The sequence below is a fragment of the Pan paniscus genome, chromosome 4, assembly GCF_029289425.2.
Source record: "Pan paniscus chromosome 4, NHGRI_mPanPan1-v2.0_pri, whole genome shotgun sequence".
In the NCBI taxonomy this organism is placed as follows: Eukaryota; Metazoa; Chordata; class Mammalia; order Primates; family Hominidae; genus Pan; species Pan paniscus.
The window spans coordinates 162,130,253-162,150,771 of NC_073253.2; the positions used below are offsets into that span (position 1 = coordinate 162,130,253).

General features: G+C 41.6%; 2 protein-coding genes across 7 annotated transcripts in view; one reads left to right on the forward strand and one right to left on the reverse strand.

Annotated features, from left to right (window-relative positions):
- TENM2 (teneurin transmembrane protein 2) overlaps positions 1–20,519 on the forward strand; it is a 3,238,122-nt gene that overhangs the window by 1,943,405 nt on the left and 1,274,198 nt on the right. The window contains exon 1 of one of the 6 annotated variants that reach the window (XM_034961302.3): positions 14,374–14,868. The exons of the other annotated variants lie outside the window; for them this stretch is intronic. The gene's annotated coding sequence lies outside the window, so the exon portion shown is untranslated. Of the gene's footprint in view, positions 1–14,373; positions 14,869–20,519 lie in introns of those variants that run through there. 6 annotated transcript variants of the gene reach the window in all.
- On the reverse strand, positions 1,471–3,164 carry LOC100990579 (actin, cytoplasmic 1). The gene has a single exon (XM_008963291.3). It carries the CDS (start codon positions 3,070–3,072, stop codon positions 1,945–1,947), a length of 1,128 nt encoding a protein of 375 aa, XP_008961539.1. The 5' UTR covers positions 3,073–3,164; the 3' UTR covers positions 1,471–1,944.

The following is a 20,519-nucleotide window of genomic DNA, read 5'->3' on the forward strand; positions in this document are numbered from 1 at the left end:
GCACATGCACGGACTGTATATGAAAAGATATTGTATTGCAAATAGACTTTTAAAATATCAAATTTATAAGATTTACATGAAATAAACTGCATCCATTTAAAGCATATGAATAGAATTTTAAAATTGAAAATAACTGGAGTAGGTGAATAATCCAATGCATTAAAAGTATCTATGAAGTTATCTGCTAATCATCAATATAAGAGTCTGTTACCAAAATGATCATAAAATGGTAACTCTTAGTGTAGTCACTATACTTTTTTTTTTTGGGGGGTGGGGACTGTTTCGCTTTTGTTGTCCAGGCTGGAAAGCAATGGTGCAATCTCAGCTTACTGCAACCTCCGCCTCTCGGTTTCAAGATATTCTACTGCCTCAGCCTCCTGAGTAGCTGGGATTACAGATGCCCACCACCACGCCCAGCTAATTTTGTATTTTTAGTAGAGACAGGGTTTCACTATGTTGGTCAAGCTGGTCTTGAACTCCTGACCTCAGGTAATCTACCCACCTCGGCCTCCCAAAGTGTTGGGATTACAGGCGTTAGCCACCGCGCCCAGCCTAGTCACTATTTTAAAATTCACACTAGCAGGGAGAAATTTCATAAAGTTTACCCGTATCTTAAAACTTGATACTGCAATTTATATATGTTGCCACCAGATGGTGGTGTGTGCTTTAGTTGTGATCACATGATCTCAATCATTGTAACTATTATAAAATAGGTGAGATGAACTGATTGATATTCAGACTCTGAATACCCATCGTATTTTCATTTGGGAAAAAATAATAATAATGGGTTGCCTATTGTAGGCAGCCATTTGCCATAAAAATAAGACAAGACTCCAAGCCCACAAATGATTCAGTATTTTAGCAATATATTAGCACAATAAGTATCATATCAAAAATTTCAAATATCATTAAGATGAAGCATCTATAATATAAGATGAATCACAGAAGACAGAATTCTGATTTCTTCCAGGAGGAATCTGGGAAGATTTCAGAATAATGTTATTCTATTAACATTAGCTTTGAAAAACGAAATAGTTTACCAAACGTGGAGAAGAAAGGAAGATCATTGCAAAAGAAAGAAACAAACCATGCTGTACACAGATAATGATGCATTTACAAAACAGTCGTGAATCTGTGTGATCAAAACGTAGGGTTCATAATTGAAAAGTGGGGTTAGACGATACATGATGGTAGGTTTAAAATACATGACAAAGGTCAAGACATGAAGACATGCCCTTTGAAGCTAATCTTACAGGCAAGAGGGAGCCATGACATGATGAAATCTGTAAGATAAAACGATTTAAAGAAAGAAACACATGGATACAATTTTTTTTTTTTTTTTTTTTTTAAGGTGTGCACTTTTATTCAACTGGTCTCAAGTCAGTGTACAGGTAAGCCCTGGCTGCCTCCACCCACTCCCAGGGAGACCAAAAGCCTTCATACATCTCAAGTTGGGGGACAAAAAAGGGGGAAGGGGGGGCACGAAGGCTCATCATTCAAAATAAAACAAAATAAAAAAGTATTAAGGCGAAGATTAAAAAAATTTTGCATTACATAATTTACACAAAAGCAATGCTATCACCTCCCCTGTGTGGACTCGGGAGAGGACTGGGCCATTCTCCTTAGAGAGAAGTGGGGTGGCTTTTAGGATGGCAAGGGACTTCCTGTAACAATGCATCTCATATTTGGAATGACTATTAAAAAAAGAACAATGTGCAATCAAAGTCCTCGGCCACATTGTGAACTTTGGGGGATGCTCGCTCCAACCGACTGCTGTCACCTTCACCGTTCCAGTTTTTAAATCCTGAGTCAAGCCAAAAAAAAAAAAAAAAAAAACCAAAACAAAACAAAAAAAACAAATAAAGCCATGCCAATCTCATCTTGTTTTCTGCGCAAGTTAGGTTTTGTCAAGAAAGGGTGTAACGCAACTAAGTCACAGTCCGCCTAGAAGCATTTGCGGTGGACGATGGAGGGGCCGGACTCGTCATACTCCTGCTTGCTGATCCACATCTGCTGGAAGGTGGACAGCGAGGCCAGGATGGAGCCGCCGATCCACACGGAGTACTTGCGCTCAGGAGGAGCAATGATCTTGATCTTCATTGTGCTGGGTGCCAGGGCAGTGATCTCCTTCTGCATCCTGTCGGCAATGCCAGGGTACATGGTGGTGCCGCCAGACAGCACTGTGTTGGCGTACAGGTCTTTGCGGATGTCCACGTCACACTTCATGATGGAGTTGAAGGTAGTTTCGTGGATGCCACAGGACTCCATGCCCAGGAAGGAAGGCTGGAAGAGTGCCTCAGGGCAGCGGAACCGCTCATTGCCAATGGTGATGACCTGGCCGTCAGGCAGCTCGTAGCTCTTCTCCAGGGAGGAGCTGGAAGCAGCCGTGGCCATCTCCTGCTCGAAGTCCAGGGCGACATAGCACAGCTTCTCCTTAATGTCACGCACGATTTCCCGCTCGGCCGTGGTGGTGAAGCTGTAGCCGCGCTCGGTGAGGATCTTCATGAGGTAGTCAGTCAGGTCCCGGCCAGCCAGGTCCAGACGCAGGATGGCATGGGGGAGGGCATACCCCTCGTAGATGGGCACAGTGTGGGTGACCCCGTCACCGGAGTCCATCACGATGCCAGTGGTACGGCCAGAGGCGTACAGGGATAGCACAGCCTGGATAGCAACGTACATGGCTGGGGTGTTGAAGGTCTCAAACATGATCTGGGTCATCTTCTCGCGGTTGGCCTTGGGGTTCAGGGGGGCCTCGGTGAGCAGCACGGGGTGCTCCTCGGGAGCCACACGCAGCTCATTGTAGAAGGTGTGGTGCCAGATCTTCTCCATGTCGTCCCAGTTGGTGACGATGCCGTGCTCGATGGGGTACTTCAGGGTGAGGATGCCTCTCTTGCTCTGGGCCTCGTCGCCCACATAGGAATCCTTCTGACCCATGCCCACCATCACGCCCTGGTGCCTGGGGCGCCCCACGATGGAGGGGAAGACGGCCCGGGGGGCATCGTCGCCCGCGAAGCCGGCCTTGCACATGCCGGAGCCGTTGTCGACAACGAGCGCGGCGATATCATCATCCATGGTGAGCTGGCGGCGGGTGTGGACGGGCGGCGGATCAGCAAAGGCGAGGCTCTGTGCTCGCGGGGCGGACGCGGTCTCGGCCGGATACAATTTTTGTCTTAAGGAGAAACATGGCTCATAAAGGGGATCCTTAATAAGGAAATATTCCCAACAAGAATCTTCCAGTCGTCTCTCACTTTCTCAGCTTTTCTCCTCCAGCTAGGCTATCAAATCAACTTGTATTGCATTCTCTATCTGTGTTAACATTCCGGGAGTGGAATGACATAATAACTTGCTAGAACCACTATCTTGCTTCCTCTTCGCTACCTTCTCTCCAGCTGAAATGTGAAGTGAGATATTATTGCCTCTAGTTCCCTTCTTCTCTTTTTTCCTCCCAGTGACCATGGCTGTGCTCTGGGCTGTTAGAGCTGTCTGTAAAGGTTTGGAACCCATTTGGAATGAGGTTGGGGGTAGGAGCGGGATAATTACCTATCCGAATCTAAATCCCTTAATGGCTACTTTGTGCATTGCTTGCCTTTACTTTGCATGTTTGGTGTTTATCATCGAATAGAAGTGAGGGCAATGTGCCCTATAGCTGGTCTGTTCTAGGAATAAGTGGTCTGCTCATATGGGGTGCTAAATGCTGCCTAAGTCCCTTACCCCGGAATTAGGGCTACTTCTCTGCTCTCCATAGAAACTGCTTTTTGGAGCTGGCTCTGCTTTCCACTTGGCTTGCCAGAAGACCAAAGACTCACAGTTTGGTCACTGATAATACTAATCCTCTCTGACAATTATTTGGCAACCTTTCCTATTAGAATATCTTTGAAGTGTTCCTGGTTGGGGATGGGGGGTGGGGTGGAATCTTGGCTGGCAGGAAAGGACACAGGCCTTTTAATCTCAGAACCAAAAATACTCTGCGCTCTGATTTCTCCAACTTCATTTCACTATGAAGGGCATTCTGCTCCTCCAAGTCGGTGTGACATAATCACAGGGCACTCGCGAGTGCTTCTGGAAGCCCTGCCGCGGAGGTCGACTCTTTTACCAGAGACAGAAGGTCGGGAAGATGCAGCGAGTACAGCGTTCTTATTATAACTCGCCTCCTCACAGGTTTCTGGGCAGAGCACTAACCTGCCCTAACCTGTTACTTCTCTGAGGATGCTTGTTGATGGCTGTGAAGTGTTCAAAGGCTTTGGGGAAGAACAAAGAAAGAAAAATAGGAAGTCGAATTCCAACCCATTCAATATCTTCCTATTTAAGCGAGCTCAAGGTCTCCTGTGCCTCTCACAATGCGGAGTGGGTGAGGGGAACACAGCCTCGAAGGTTCTGGAGGCCTCTGGAAAACACATACAAATGAGAGCCGCATCACAACCTTTTTGCTGCTCCTTGGCAGAGCTGTACACGGTCCAAAAGATCCTTCTCGATACTGCTGCCCTTCCTTTGCTCCTTCATTCCCCTTTGGCAGCCCCACTCAGCAGGAATAGCTTATTTTAAGCCCCATCTTTTCTCCAGGAGAGTGCTCCCTCTACATCACCTCCAAAGCCACTGCTAACACTCGGGCACTCTCCTAAGTCCTTTCAATGGGTTAGCTTAGGAATCATTTCTCTGATGAGAAAAACTGAAGCTGAAAAAGTAATGTAACCAGCTTGCGGTCACCTAGCTAGTGGATGGAGACGGCGGGATTTGCTCTGCTACTTTCCTCCATTGATTTAGCATCTTTACATCTCATATCTGAAAAGAGCTTTGTTAATTACTCCCCCTTAAGTGAGAAACCTGCAGCCGAGAAGGCCTATACATTCTGCACACCTGTCTTACTTTTCGCTTTTGTCCTTGTGCCAAACACTTGGTCTCAATGTTCTGAGATTCTTATTAGCTCACTCATTTCAGAGATTACACATCTTGTCCATCACATGGATGGTCTAATGTCTGCAGTGGGGAGAGGCACAGTTAAACTGAACAGTGGGTTTCAGTGGCATTACTTTGCTCAATCCACCATTTTTTGCACTCTGGAGCCTGTTGCTTGGGAATTTCTTGGCATGTTCTTCAACAGGCCAGGCCACATGAGCTTGAGACAGAGAGAGAGAGAGAGAGAGAGAGAAAGAGAGAGAGAAGAGAAAGGTGGGGTGTGGGGAACAGACTGTTGGAATTATTTTAAAAAAATGAAGCACCTGCTATATTCTGGGCATTGCTAGTTGCTTTCCATGTATTTTCACGATTAAATAACTGTCACAACAATCTAGCAGAGGAGCTTTTTTGTCCCCATTTTGTAAATAGGATGATTGAGATTCAGAGATGTTAAGTAATGAGGACCAAGGTCACACAGCAAGTAAGGGGCTGAGGTGATACAAAGCTGTCATCTGTAGCCCTTGTTCTTTTCACTCTATCATGAAGCTTTTTTTTTTTTTTTAAAAAAAAAAAAAGATACTATACAGTTGCTTTAAACCAAAGGGAGATCAGAGACCCTTGATCCTGGGCTTCACTCTCCCCATGGTGCCATGGCATTTGATGATAATGAAGATTTTAGGGGCCTGGGTATGTGGGCAGAATGTCGGAAGAGGCTGTATTGAATATAGATCTTCACTTTAGAAATGAAGCTACATCACCTTTGCCATGTGAATTAGTTTCACCAATAAGACATGTTGGCCTCATTTATTTTCTATTTATTAATCTATTAGTGTTCATCAGATACTGTAGGGGTAGATTATAGTCAGAATTTCTAACACTCTTTAAAAATGAGAATCTTTGGTTCATCTCCCTCTCCCCTTCTTTCTGCTTTCCATCGCTCCCTCTTACTTCCCTCTTTTTCCCTCTCATTCCGCTTTCCTCCTTTCCTTCCTCCCAACATCACGGTCAAGTGCTGGGGTGTGTCACTGCCAAGATGTAATGGCCTTGGGTGAGTAACTTAGCTTCCGTAGTCCTCATTTTCTACAAGTGTGAAATGTTTATAATAACGATATCTCAAACTGTTGCTTTGAGGAAAAATTTTATTAATATATGCCAAGTACTAGCCAATAATAATAATAATGATATAGTAAGCACTTCATAAAAGATAGTCATTGTTATTCCTTAAACTATAGGTATTAGTCCAGGAACATGCAAGGCACGTGGAGTTTTTTTGCAAGGGAGTAAAAGGAATTTTCCTGGTAGAGGATATGACTAGTTTTTAGCATGATGCTCCTCTCCATTTTCTTGTATGATTATATTTCAAATATAATTTAAAAGTGTATCTTCAGAGTTATTTTTTTCTTATTGCCTGCTCATTAGTAACCCATCTCTCTGTCTCTATTCTCTAAGAGTATTCCCTACCATGCCTCTGTGAGGATACGTGGCTTGGTGAGCAACAGGAGAGAAAAACAAACCTAGTAATGTGGAAAGCCAGGGCGCATAGGAAAAATAACAATTATATAGCCCTCGCAAAATGTTTTTCATCTTGAAAATGCTTTGAAAACATTAACTAATTAATTAATCAAAAAGAATTTCTACCAATCAGTGAAAATGCTCTTTACAATGTATTAAGCCTCTTGAAAGGTATTATTTATTCAGGGATGTTTTCTCTTTCGTCTAAAGGGAATCATCAGTTTCTTTTTTTTTTTCTTTCTCTTTTTTTTGGAGACATTTCAGGAGATGGTGTGGAATCTCTGCATGCTCCTTTCACTCTATTCATCCAAGCAAGCATGAGCATGTGAAAATGCACGTGTGCATACATGCACACATGCACACGCATTAACATATGCAAAAGGTTATTTTAGGACTGAGCCCCTTGACAGTAAGTGCATCAAAATATTTTATAACATTTTCTAATCCAGGGTGCTCTCATCAGCTTTTTATTAACCTGCCAGCAATTTCAAGACAAAAAAATTCCTGTTGAGTCTCACGTTATCAGCTTCACCTATTACATATGAGCATCTACTTTCCTGACTCTTCTACTGCCTTCTGAGCTGCTCTAGAGCTGGTGTTTTGTCACCATCTCCCTAGAGCCTAGCTACTCATAGAGCCACCAAAGCATCAGCCCTATTCTCTGGCCTACAAAGCATAACTTAATCTCTTTGTGACATTGCAGGCGAGTAGTAATAATAATCTTATGTTCATTAATTCAACAAATATTGAGTACCCGCCATTCATTTATTTATATATTCCTATATCATATACTTTATTCAGTGCAAGTCTTTGTGTGAATCACAGTAATGGATTCAAAGATGATCTACACAGGGTTATTGCATTCAAGGGGTTTGTTGTCCAGCTGCACAGAGAAGGCAAGAACATAAATAACTTTAATATAAAGGAGACATGATGAACACCAACAAAGAAGCACTGTCAGAAGAAGGGGAGAGGATTTTTGGCTGGGGAATTCAGGGAAGCCTTTTTGGAGTAGATGATGCCTGATTGGGATATTGAAAGAGGATCTGGCTTGTGGAACTGATGGGGATTGGGTGATGTTCCAGATGGAGGCGAAATAAGAGGGGAAAACCATGGACAAAGGAAATTATAGTTTATGAGAATCACTTAACTAGGGCCTAGGTAGGGAAAAGGATAGAAGACATGATCTAGGAAATGTGGATTGGCCCTATATTGGGGAAATGCATGGCATTTGTAGCACTATACTAGGTCCCTACCAGCAGCAGCCATCAACGAATCAATCTCATCACTCAGAACAATGTTGCTTGTGTAGATATGGCCTCCAAATACCTATCCACGCAGTCACTGCTGATCAAATGTGTTCGAGTGCGTTGGTTTATGTGAGGAAAAGCACATCCCACTCCTGGGTCACAATACGAAGAGCCTTATGTGATAGGCTGAGGAATCCAGGCTTTAATTTTTGACGTTACACTGCAATTGAAGAATGGATTCAACGTAAATATCATTAACATCATTGCTGTTCTACCATATTGTAATTTGAAGACATCCAGAAGTGCTATTGAAATGCAGTATTGGAAGCCTTACCTACACATTAAATTAAGCCTTCAAATTTTTTATGGGAAATTTAAATTTTATCTTCTTCATCCTCTGGTTATCAGATTCTATTTCTTACTATTATTAATTTCCTAGAAATAGCAGTTTACCTCTTGTTTTCTCATTCCTTATGGGCTCTGAGCAATTATGTAAAGGGTTTTTGGAGGCCGGGCACATTGGCTCACACCTGTAATCCCAGCACTCTTGGAGGCCGAGGCAGGCAGATCACGAGGTCAGGAGATTGAGACCATCCTGGCTAACACAGTGAAACCCCGTCTCTACTAAAAAATACAGAAAATTAGCCAGGTGTGGTGGCAGGCACCTGTAGTCCCAGCTACTCGGGAGGCTGAGGCAGGAGAATGGCGTGAACCCAGGAGGCGGAGCTTGCAGCGAGTGGAGATCGCGCCACTGTACTCCAGCCTGGGCCACAGAGTGAGATTCTGTCTCAAAAAAAAAGAAAAAAAAAAAAAGAAGAAGAAGCGTTTTTGGAATTTAAAATTCAGACGCAGGTTGAGTATTGCCCATCCAATATGCTTGGGACCAGAAGTGTTTCAGAGTTCGGACTTTTTCAGATTTTCGGAATATTTTCATATACATAATTAGTTATCTTAAGGATTGGACTCAGGTCTAAACACATAATTCATTTAACTTTCATATACAGTTTATACACAGTCTGAAAGTTATTTAAAAAATATTTAAAATCATTTTGTGCATGAAACAAAATTTGTATACACTGAGCCATCAGAAAGTAAAGGTGTCAGGCATGGAATTTTCCACTTGAGTTATATTGGTGTTCAAAAAGTTGCCCATTTTGGAGCATTTCAGATTTCAAATTTTTGGATTTGGGATGCTCAAACTGTACTATTACATCTGTGTGAGGTTCTCAGACATCAAGCTTTTTTTTTTTTTTAATTATACTTTAAGTTTTAGGGTACATGTGCACATTGTGCAGGTTAGTTACATATGTATACATGTGTGAAACCATCATTCTCAGTAAACTATCGCAAGAACAAAAAACCAAACACCGCATATTCTCACTCATAGGTGGGAATTGAACAATGACATCAAGCTTTTTATCTAACTGATTTCTGGAAAGATAAATAATTATCTTACAATATACCAAACAAGATTTCTACCCTTAAGTTATAGAACCAAGATCTCATTGGTTACCCTTTTCTATGCAAGGTGCCCTATACAAAAATGCAAATGCTGCCACATGAGTGAACTAATGGCACCAGGTTAATCTGCCTGATTGAGATTATATTTTCAAGGGTTTTTCCTGACCTCTCTTAAAAATGGGAAGTCACAGCATCTACTAAAACATCTTTAAAGGATGTTGAAGACATTGGAAACAAACATGGAGAACTGCCGTGATTTAAAAAAAATCTGTTTTTTTTTTCTACTTCTAAATTTCCCATCCGGATGAAAGTGAAAATTCTCCAGTACATATACTCGGTAAAGGATTTTACAAAATTGATGAGAATGTCTGTTGAGACTGTGTGACCTGGGAAATGGTTGACAATTACAGTGCAATGCTATTTAAAAGCGAAGGGAATAAAGGCTCATCAATGAGAACTCAGACGCCTTTGCTCCAATGACACTCATTTTGTTTGGTCTTTTGCCCTCTAAGCTCCATGTACATCAGTTTTTCTAATTTGCCAAATAAAACAAATAATGCTCCCTTAGAGAGGCTATCCTAACTGAGTTTAAGTGTTCTTGGAAAATAATGATACTATTATACACGAAGTGTTGTGCACACCAAGTACAAATGAGCCGTCACCATCACCCCTCCCTACATCTGCCTCCCTGTTCAAATGGATGTGGGAAGTTCGAGGCAGCAGAATGAAGAGTTCACCATACAGAATTCGGCAGCAGACAGACCTGGTATTACATTCCACCTTGGATACTTACTAGTTGTATGAGTTGGCTGTAACTGATTTGCTCTTTTGAAGCCTTTGTTTCTCCATCTATAAAATGGGGATCATAGAGTTGCTATGAAGAATAACTGTGATGATCTACATTAAAATGCCCAGCTGTTACACGACTTCTCAAAAAGCTTAAAAGTTCGTGTCCTGGGTGCCCCAGCAGAATATCAACTAACACTTTAAGTTTTCTGCAAAGTTTTCCTTGAAGGTTGCCCTTCATGCCTTTCTTAACCGGTTATTCTCATCACGAGTTAAGGATTGCACTGCACATGTGAACAAAAATCAACTTACCTTATACACAGGAAGAGGTTTTCAAAAATCCCCGAGACGTTTCTGCTGCCTGAAGCATTTTCTAGGGAATACATTTATTCTGGGGAGGGGGGTGGAGGAGGGAGAAAAGAGAGGTTAATATTTAACCTTTTCTTAGAAACTTCACTTTATTCATAACATTTCAGTGTAGAGCAAGTTAATAGCCAAACAATTGCAAGAAACAAATCCACAGTCAAGGGCTGGTATGTATTTGTAGCTGGATGCATATGTCTGTAGCTGTGAGGTATGTAAATAGAACGGATACAGTTTGTGGATGCTCTTTGTGTGCACTTACAGAGAGGACAGAACAGCGAGATGAATGCTGGAGATAAGGTAGAGGATGCAAAGGATGGAGATTTTTTCCATATGGAAGCATCTCATTCTTACAGACCTGATTGGTATAGCCTAGGGATCTCTGCAACGGGCTACACACACTGATCCAGTTACAAAGTAATACTCCAAAATGGAAAGGTGTTTAACAAAAGCTTCCTATTTGTAATCAAACCTTCCCTTTATCACTGAGCATGCCCAGCAGTCAGCTTAGAAGCAGAGCTGGACAAAATGCAGTTTTTACTTTACCGTGGCTTGTAGCCACTGCTGCTGCTGACAATGAGCAGGGAGGCGGTGAGGCATGGGGTTCCAGGTAAGGCCTGAAAAGACAGAGGAACAGGGGCCTGAACAAAGGTGGAGCCTCGAGGAGAGGTAACAGGTGGGAGGAGTGGTGCAGAAGGCTTGCTTGGCTCTGGACAGCATGTCCTCTCTGAGTGAGGGTTCCCCTAGCCAGGATTTGCTGAAAATCTTGGAAAGCCCCAGTGCCATTTACAACATCCTGTACCACACGTCTGCAGTGAGAGATGCCTGGGTTTAGAATGTAGCTCTGCATTGTGACACTGGTTGTGACCTTGGTAAAATAACTTTAAGTCTTTGAATCTCAAATTCCTTATAAGATTTGATGAAGGGGAAAATGCACCGGCAGTACCTCTCCCTGGCAGTTAGATCCTCCGGCATTATCAAATACTATAGCATGGCTAAACTGCAACACCACACTGACATCACTTCGCCCTGATACCAACCTCCTCTGAAACGGTGAAGACAGACCTGGCCTCAAATCCTAACTCTGCTACTTACTAGCTGTAAGACCTTGGGCGAGTTGCGTGTGTGTGTGTGTGTGTGTCTGTGTGTGTGTGTGTGTGTGTGTGTGTGTAAGAGAGGGATTGAGAGAGGAGCAGAGAGTGACTTTAGCTGGCAGATACTATGAGATAAAATGGGAAATTAAAGTAGACATATCACTCTACCCCTGGAGTTTATAGTCAGGTTTGTTGGGGAGTCTCAGTTTCATTGTCTGTAATTGGAAATAACCATGCTTAGCCAAAAGAATTGTTAAGGTTAAAATGAGAAAAAAAAATCTGAGCAAGTTGCCTAGCACATGGTGGGTGCCCATAGTAGATTAAGAATATCCTTGGCGAGGTGGCTAATGCCTGTAATCCCAGCAATTTGGGAGGCCGAGGCGGGTGGATCACTGAGGCCAGGAGTTCAAAATCAGCATGGCCAACATGGTGAAACCCCATCTCTACTAAAAATACAAAAATCCGCCGGGCGTGATGGTGCATGCCTGTAATCCCAGCTACTCCAGGGGCTGAGGCACGAGAATCACTTGAACCTGGGAAGCAGAGGTTGCAGTGAGTGAAGATTGTGCCACTGCACTCCAGCCTGGGCCACGGGGCAAGACCCTGTCTCAAAAAATTCTACTGCATGCCTCTTTAATTCTTACTATACTGAATGATTTATCTCTGTTACTTCTGTATTCCCCCATAATGCCATCCCCAGCATCTGTCTACCTTATTTCCCATGATCCCCTTTCATGTAGTCTGATTGGCTGTTGGACAACATGACAGGGGTTAGTCATGTGGACTGTAGCACCAGACAGACCTGCGTGGGAGTCCTTCTCTGCCAGTTATCCAGGTATGTGACCTTGGGCAAGCTACTTAATCTTTCTCAGCCACATTTTACTCATCTGTGAATTGGGAATAAAAACAGCTCCCCTCTCCTAGGAATTATTATTCTTATTCCAAGAGTAGTTTGTGTGTGTGTGTGTGTGTGTGTGTGTGTGTGTGTGGTAGAGAGTGAGAGTGAGTTTAATTAAAAGAGACACATTCTTGCCCCCATGGAGTTTACAGTCTAGAGGGTTCATGTGTGTCTAGGAGATATACACTTCATAACACAAGTGGAAAACTGAAGCTACCACAAATTTTTTAAAGTTACATGATGCCTTGAACACCTGTAATAACCCAGAAAGATCTCATGACTTCCCTGAAGAAGTTGATGCTGGAAGAGATAGATGAAGGATAAATAGGAGTTTGCTAGATGAAGAGGGGAGAGAAATGCATTCCTAGCAAGCCCTCAGTAAATGCCCCTCATTAGCATTTTAAGCATATGATCACCATCTTCTTGTTAGAATATAAGCCCAAAGAGTATAGAGATAATGCCCTTGTCATCCCCTGTCACCACTAGGATAGCACCTTGAAGGAAGTAAATGCTCAGTAAATATCCTTGAATGAGTGAATGTTACAAAATCAATGAATTTCTTGAATGAAATCAAAAGTAACTGCCATGGCCTCATCCCATGGCTTTATTCAGAAGGCAATTAAGGGAGATGCAAATTCTAGTAAAAAACAGCATAGACCTTGCAATAGGACAAACAGTGTCTTCACTCAGGGCCTGTCCCTTGAGGGAAGTGACACCACATCTCAGTCTCAGCCTCCTCATATGTAGAAGGGGGGTAGGATAGTTTCTTTACAGAGTTCCTTTAAAGATTAAGATGGCACCTAATTAAAGGATGAACAAGAGTATGTAATCAAGAGATAAGTATTATTAATATTAGTACTATTAAGACGTTGGCAAATTTCAGGCATGCAGTTTTTCAAGGTTTGTAGGTTATTGAAGACAACAAGCCAGGTACAGCTTGAAGGCCAGAGGATGTTATCACCCAAACACCCACCAGGCCTTTACCTTGCTGTACTTGCCTAGCGTTCATCCACACTCCTCATCCTGTCTCCAGTGACTGAGGGCCAGACTGCAGGGTTTAGATTCTTGATGTATTGGGTATGATATACTAGCAGTTGGTAACATTCTGGGGCCTCGGTTTCCTCCTAGGGTGGATCATACAGTGTCTGAACAGGTTAAAATCAGATAATTCATAGGCAACACATTCCACAGAGCCTGCACATGGTAAGCAAGCAATACTTGTTCAGCTGTTACTATTAAAACCACCAGGCCCTGCTGGATTTTCTGTTAATTACCCTGTAAACTGAAACAGCCTTTCCTGGGCTAAGAATTGTTTCTTTTCAAAGATTCCCTTTATGAAAAAAAGAGAAGTAACTCCTCTCTGACGTCTGGAAATCTAGCTTCCCCATCACTACGTCCTTGGGTGCAGGTTCAGAGCCACCGGGCAGCCTAGATGAGGCAGGTGAGCAGCGGCTGAAGACTCTGGAACCTTTGCTTCTCTCTGGAAGCTACAGAGCTCGGCTCTGCCCTGCTCTGCGTTCCTAACCCTGGAAGAAGCGGTCTGGGTGCAGCCAAGCACTGGACATGCTCGCGAGAGCCAGAGCAGGCTCGGGTCGTCCGCAGGACTCGAAGGCTTGCTGTGCTCTCCTGTTTGCAGAGACCTGGGTGTAGCTGTGGTGCATAGATGTGGTGCATCGGGTGCAGAGCGGATCCCTCGGTGCGTGCAGCTAGGGATCCAAGCCTCCTCAGGCTAACCCTAGAGCCGAACTGAACTCTGAGCCGCCCGGGGTTCGCGCGCTCAGTTCCTGGTCTTGGAAACGCCCAGCTGGGGTTCTCTCTGCAGACAAAGGGGTGCACGTGTCCCTAGCGCCCCTCTTTCTCAGCCGTGAGCCCCTCCCTGGCTGCGTACCCCGCAGCCACAGCAGCTGCAGCCCCAGCGCCACCACCCAACCCCGGCGGCCTGGGCCGGTGCGCGCTCTCGGGGCCCAGGGATTGGCTCGCACTCCCCATTCAGGGACCGCGAGGGCTGGCGGGCGGCTCACGGCGCTGTGTGTGTGTGTGTGTGTGTGTGTGTGTGTGTGTCTGTGTGTGTGTGCGCGCGCGCGCGTGTGTTGTGCGGCGCGCGGGCGAGCGCGTGTGTGCGCGCGAGAGCTCGCGTGCAGGAGTCACTGGGTGTGCGTGCGTGTGTTATGGGTTTGATTCCAGAGCAGGTTGCACATTGGTCCTGGGTGGCTCGCAGGCTCAGGTCGTGCTTGGGCGTCCTCCTCCTAATCGTTTCCGAAGTAGCAGCAGCAGCAGCACCACCACCACCACCACCAGCAGCAGCAGCAGCAGCAGCAGCAGCAGCCGCCGCGGCAACATCGAGCTCAGCGGCACAGCAGGCAGAACTGTGCAGAAGCGAGCACCGTTTGGGGAGTCCGGGGGGCGGGTAAGAGGGAGGAGGGGGAAAGCCTGTCTTGGTCTTTGGGATTATTTTTTTCCCCTTCTTTCCCTCTCTCTCTCTTTCTTGAGGGTGTGTGTTGCCCCCTCGAAGTGAAGGAATTTTGCTCCAAAGCGAGCTGGGACCGAAGACTCTAGGCTAAGTTATCTATGTAGATGGTGTCAGGGAGCGAAGCTACTGACCGAGCTGCTGGTAAATGTTTTTCACTTCTTACTCTTTAATGCTTAAGGCTTTTTTCCCCTTTTCTTTCTTTCTTGTTTCCTTTCTGTTGCTCCTCATTCTGCAATCGCTCCTGAATCAGCTGCAGTTCTCTTTCTCTCTCTCCTTGCGTTTGTGCAGTTTACAACTTGTTTCATGGTTTTCTATGTATTTTTTTTTCCTCCTTCATCCTCAGATGAATGCTGGAACATTTAAATTCGGCACTTCGGGAGGTCATCATTAGTTGCATGAGTTTCAGGGGGGAGGGGAAAGATTGCTAGAGCAGACTGTTATTTCTCTGCAGAAGGACTGCCGGTTTCTCTCTAATGTTCATCGCAATTATAGGGATTTTTTTTTAGGATGTATTTTAACGTTGCATTGCTGTTTAAGGTTATCGTTCTCCAGGATTACAATGCATTTGACTCAGTTTTGACAGCATGAGAAATGCCAGTGATTCCAGAACTACTGTATGGTACATGCTGGCTAAAATATTCAAAATTGCAGGAGGAATCATTTGCATTCCAAAAGAGAATTTCTTTAAAAATGCCGTTTTGCATCACATTGCTACAGATTTGCAGGAGGCAATAATAGACACCACTACCCATGTTGCTTGCAAAGATAATAAACATATAAGTGCTTTAGTGCATCACATACTGTCTTGGGCTCCAGTGATTGAGCTATTGCTAAATTTACTTAATAATAAATTTAGGGCTATGGAGAAAGAGGGAGATTGCTGGTACTGTTTTATTCAAAATTGTGAGACACGTACAGCAATATCTCTCTTAGATCTTACTTAAAGTGGCATCTTGTCAATGGAGGGGGGGTTCTGCATACACATGGAATAAAATTATTTAAAATAGCCAGCATAATGAATGCAAATTGAACTCTAACTCTTTTCTTAAAAATAGAACTCACTCTGTAACTCTGGCTGCCAGGATCTGTTTTAAATATTATTTAAAAATTAATATACAACAGCTCTTTAATGCATTCATATCATTTAAAGTTCTTTGGAGGGTTCTTGATCATTACCATGTTTTATTTGTTTTGCTTTTTTCCTCTGAAGTTTTCAGTTCCAGTTGAGTAGAAAAACTGAAGGGCCAGTGAGTAAAGGCAAATCAGCAGTTTAGAAAGGAATCAGTGTATAGTTGTAAAATTTCTGCTAAGCCATGGAAAAATGAACTAACACAATGGCAGCTTAAATGGAGGAAGGGGGCCTCTGTGGTACAGCAGGTTGCAGTTTCTGTACATGTATCATCATCCTGAGAAACCCTGAACTCTAAACTGAGATGAGGACATCCAGTTCAGGGATACTCTGAGACACATACATTCTACAGAGGGAAAATGTTGTTATCCAAGGAACCCTCCTTCTGCTAGGTGGTTGCCACATCACAGAGCAGCAACTTGTCTATGTGCCAAGAATACGTTTGCAGTAATACTCTTAAACTTTGTTTTAATGTAAACTTAACTAATGTTGGAAGAACTGCATGAAAGAGTGAAGGCTGTTCAGCCCCAAAAAACAAAACAAACTGTAAATTAACTCAACTAGTCAGATCTTCTTTTATGTAGAAAAAAACCTACTCTAAGGCACCATGCAAATTCACCTGTTCTGGGTCCCCTGGGTTGACAAAAGCCTTCCTTAAAATTGTGAACAGAATTCCTAAGACCTAAAGCTTATTTCTTCCTTTGTAGTCTGCTGAAAGTAATAAGGCATTTTATTTAGAATGAAAGCTCAGCTTATTCATGGGTCCCTTGAGATGGCAATATTGCTGTTTTAAAATATTTTCATGGACCTTTGAATGGACTGTTTTGATCAAGTTAGTGGGGGGAAAATCCAGCTTGCATTCATTAAGACCACAGTTGTCTTTGAGTGAAGCATTTGTTTGTCTAGGTACTAAAGAAAAATGATTTCATATAGTAAACTTCAATCCTAAGAACCCAAGGTACCTAAAGCATCAGGTTCCCTCCTTCTAGGACCCAAACCAAAAAGCAATATACCCCATGCTGGGCAGCTGTATTATTTCTCTGGCATATTCCACACACATGTGTATGAAAAGATAACTGACCAGGCTAAGGGCTTATTTTGCTAGGCTCATGGGGCAAGATTTCTAATTGTTATGTAACATATTCAGATCATGAATTTATTTATGAAACATCAAAATTAGCTTCAGTTTCAGTATCTTCACTAGACTCGAAGACTATGAGTACGTTGATTTAAAGAACATTTTTTTCCTACTGAGGTTGTTTTTTTTACCCACCCACCCCTCTGTCTACTTCTAGTTTCCTGGCAACTTCTGAAAAGCTCTGATAATTTGTGTTAAAATATTAAACATATCTACATTTTGGGTGTGATGCCAGGTTAGATTACTATTCAGTCAACTGGATTTGTATGACTCTTACATCGTTTGGTGTGGTATTGTGTTTGTGGCTTGTTGATGGGTTTATTATGATAATAATTATTAAGTTTTTTAAATTAAATCTTAACTAAGCTTATTTTAACTTTTTGTGCCTAGTGTTGATTTCAGGTTAATGTATGAAAATAATACTATCATCTTGATAGCCTTGCTGGTAACTTAGATAGTTTCATTTCAACTGGTCTTCTTGTTAAATTTCAGCATGGCATTGGACTTAACTGGGGAGAAGGTAACTTGGGGAGATGGCTATGTAGAAAGATAGGTATCCGAGACTGTTGATTCATGGAACTTGTCAATCACATTTGGCTGTATTGTTAGAGTTCCTACTTTCATTTTGATAAGAATGGAGGTTTCTCTGCATGTGTGAATCCTTTATTATGCTATAGCTACTGAATGTTTCTTAACATTAATTGCTATTTTTTCATTGTGCAATTGAAGGGAACTTTGAACTACTTGTGTGTTTTTAAGGAAAACCTGTTTGGCTAGTTTTTTTCATTGTTTTCTTTCTGTGCAGATTAATTCTGAGAAGTGGTTTCTGGTGAAATATGGTCAAGGTCATTTCCAAGGGCCTTTTTGTCCCTCCCCACTTGAGAACTAAAACTTAAACAGAAAGACAGACTTAAAGAGGCACAACTTAGCATCACCCTACTTAGCTTGAAGGGGGCAACATGAAAAGCCTATGTTATTGTCTTTCATTACTTTGTGTAAAGCAACAGTTTTGTTCTTTGAACTGCTGGTTCCTAGTAGCCCTGATGTACTCACAAGGAGAAACCCCCCATTCTGCACTCATAGTATATACCACAGATTCCCAACCTTCAGGGAACATTGCAAGATATATATATATACATATATATATATGTTTTTTTTTGATGGGGAGGAGACATGTCTTTTGATACATTCTCAGTAGTAGGGGACATAGCAGTATTTGATTAAGCATGATGTATTTTCTAACTACATAATACTCTGCTTTAAGTTTTGTGAAAGCAACAGTAATTTTATGAGTCTTATTTGCTGAGAGCAAATAGTAGTTTTGTCAAAGTATTCTTTGTACTTCTGGTTTATATTTTGCTTTAAAAAGGGAATGTTCACATTGTTCAGTACTATGCACTATCAGCAACAGACTTTTTAAAAATTATTTTGGGTTGTTTTCTCTCCTTAACAAACATAAACCACTACTTATAATTATTTTAGGTGTTTTAAGACTGTGTAATAAGAGGATAATGTATCAGGTCCTGCTCATATTTCCAAAAGATTTCATAAAATTATGGAGGTAGAAAATGTTTTCCCTAAAATTAATGTTACTCATGACTGCAGTCTATTTAATATATTGTATACTACAGTATGATTGTGAAACTGAAATACTGCATCCTTTTTATGAATTCTTAATGGGAAAAAATGAACACCTCAGAAATAGTTTGCAAATAAAGTTCCTTCGTTTTTACTGCCAGACTTTCACTGGCCCACCTCTCCTAAGTATAGAATTACGAGCCTTTCAGGCAAAAATAATGATCAGGGAAAAAGTACAGTAATGTGCTTTTCGAATGTACTATGAGTGAAAAGAGAGCAGGTGTTTTTACACTTTTCCTATGAGTTTGATAAAGAGAAACTGAAACCAAGTAACACAGCTAATATGTTAGAATAGAATCTATATTCCCCATAAAGATTTTTTTCTACTGAACAATAGGAATTGATCTTTGATAGAACAATTGACAGCATCCCTTATCTTATCAACATGGTGTTGCTCTTGCCATAATATTCGTGGTAGATGCTAAAGAACCACCTCTGTCTTGGGAAATATAACAGTGCATTGTTTGGGGGGAAAGAGATGGTTTCTTTGAAAGTTGAGACTTCTCAGGACTTGACAGCAATTCTTTGAGAGACGCTTGAGTCACTTGGATATTTGTTTAGATGACCTACGGAGAAAGCCCAGTGTACTCTTCCATCTCTAATTTAGTTCTGCTACAGGTTTTTGGAACATAAATATGAAGTTTTCAGCTCGTTCATTCTTACGATTACATGAGTTTATGATTTCTGGAATGTGATGCAGATCTATAAAAGTATAGAACCCAGCTTTCAAAAAGTCAGTCAGTTTTACTGCTCTGTTGACTAAATTATTTAGCTGTATGTAAGCTTAAGCTTATTTGAAAAAATATTAGAAGTTTTGTATAATCTTTTCTGTTAATATGACTTTTGTAAAGTGCTTTTATTAAGTTATATAAAAGGGAGTTCTGTACCTTGTAAAATAAAGAACTCATTTATGAATTTGGTTCCAAAGAATAAGTCATTTCTTTTGTTTATTTAGGTTTTGCAATTTTTAATTCACCTAGTAGGAGACAAGGACTAAAGCAGGAGGATGTAATTGGTGTGATGAAGATGAAATTGATACTAATGATAATATACCGATTCTAAATCTTAAGGTGGGACGCATCATGGAGGATTCTCTTGGAAAAACTTTACATTTAAATATCATTTTTATTATTGCTTAGAACTTCACTGATACTCTATATTTTGACATCTCTCCTACTTCAATTAGAAGAATAAGTGTCTGTGGAAAAAAAATGCTACTAAATAGAAATGATTTTTGGCAGAGGTTAAAAAATCTCATAATGTGAAATAATTACTTCAGAAAATTGTATAAGCTGCTTGCTATATTTGTAACTTTTTTTTTAAAAAGTCACTTCAGAATCTTATTGTAAATGTTGGAAATAGTCAAGTTAGGTTCCTAGATTGTTTCTAGGAATAAAACTGAACCATGATAGAAGATAGCTATATTCGTGCATATGGCTAGTCCAAACAGTAAATATCTACATAGTTAAAATCATTTTTATTGCTAGATAACTCCTTGCAACAGACTTTCTGATCTTAATTATGATAATTTTTCCAAGCCATTTCATATGTAAGAGTATATAGTTATATATTACACATTTCAGTAGAAATCACTTAGAAGAAACATAAGCAAATTAAAGCTACAGGAAAGTATATTTTAGTCTTTATTTTTTTAAAATTCCTTCAATAAGTAGTTTTTGGATTCCCAAGACAGGCCATGTACTGAGCTAAATCTGATGGTAAAAGTAATTTGATGCCAAAAGGATGTCTAAGAAAGTAAATGCCAATAGGGGTGGTTCCTTTTTGAAAAAAATACAAATAAAGATTTTTGCTCTTTATGTCTAAAGCATATTAGAAAGGTGGTTTGGTTATATTTCATTTTGGGTTTTTCTCAGGCAGTAATTGCAT

Excerpts from the sequence above, each read along its gene's own strand:
- LOC100990579 (XM_008963291.3), bottom strand. The coding sequence starts at position 3,072 with ATGGATGATGATATCGCCGCGCTCGTTGTCGACAACGGCTCCGGCATG.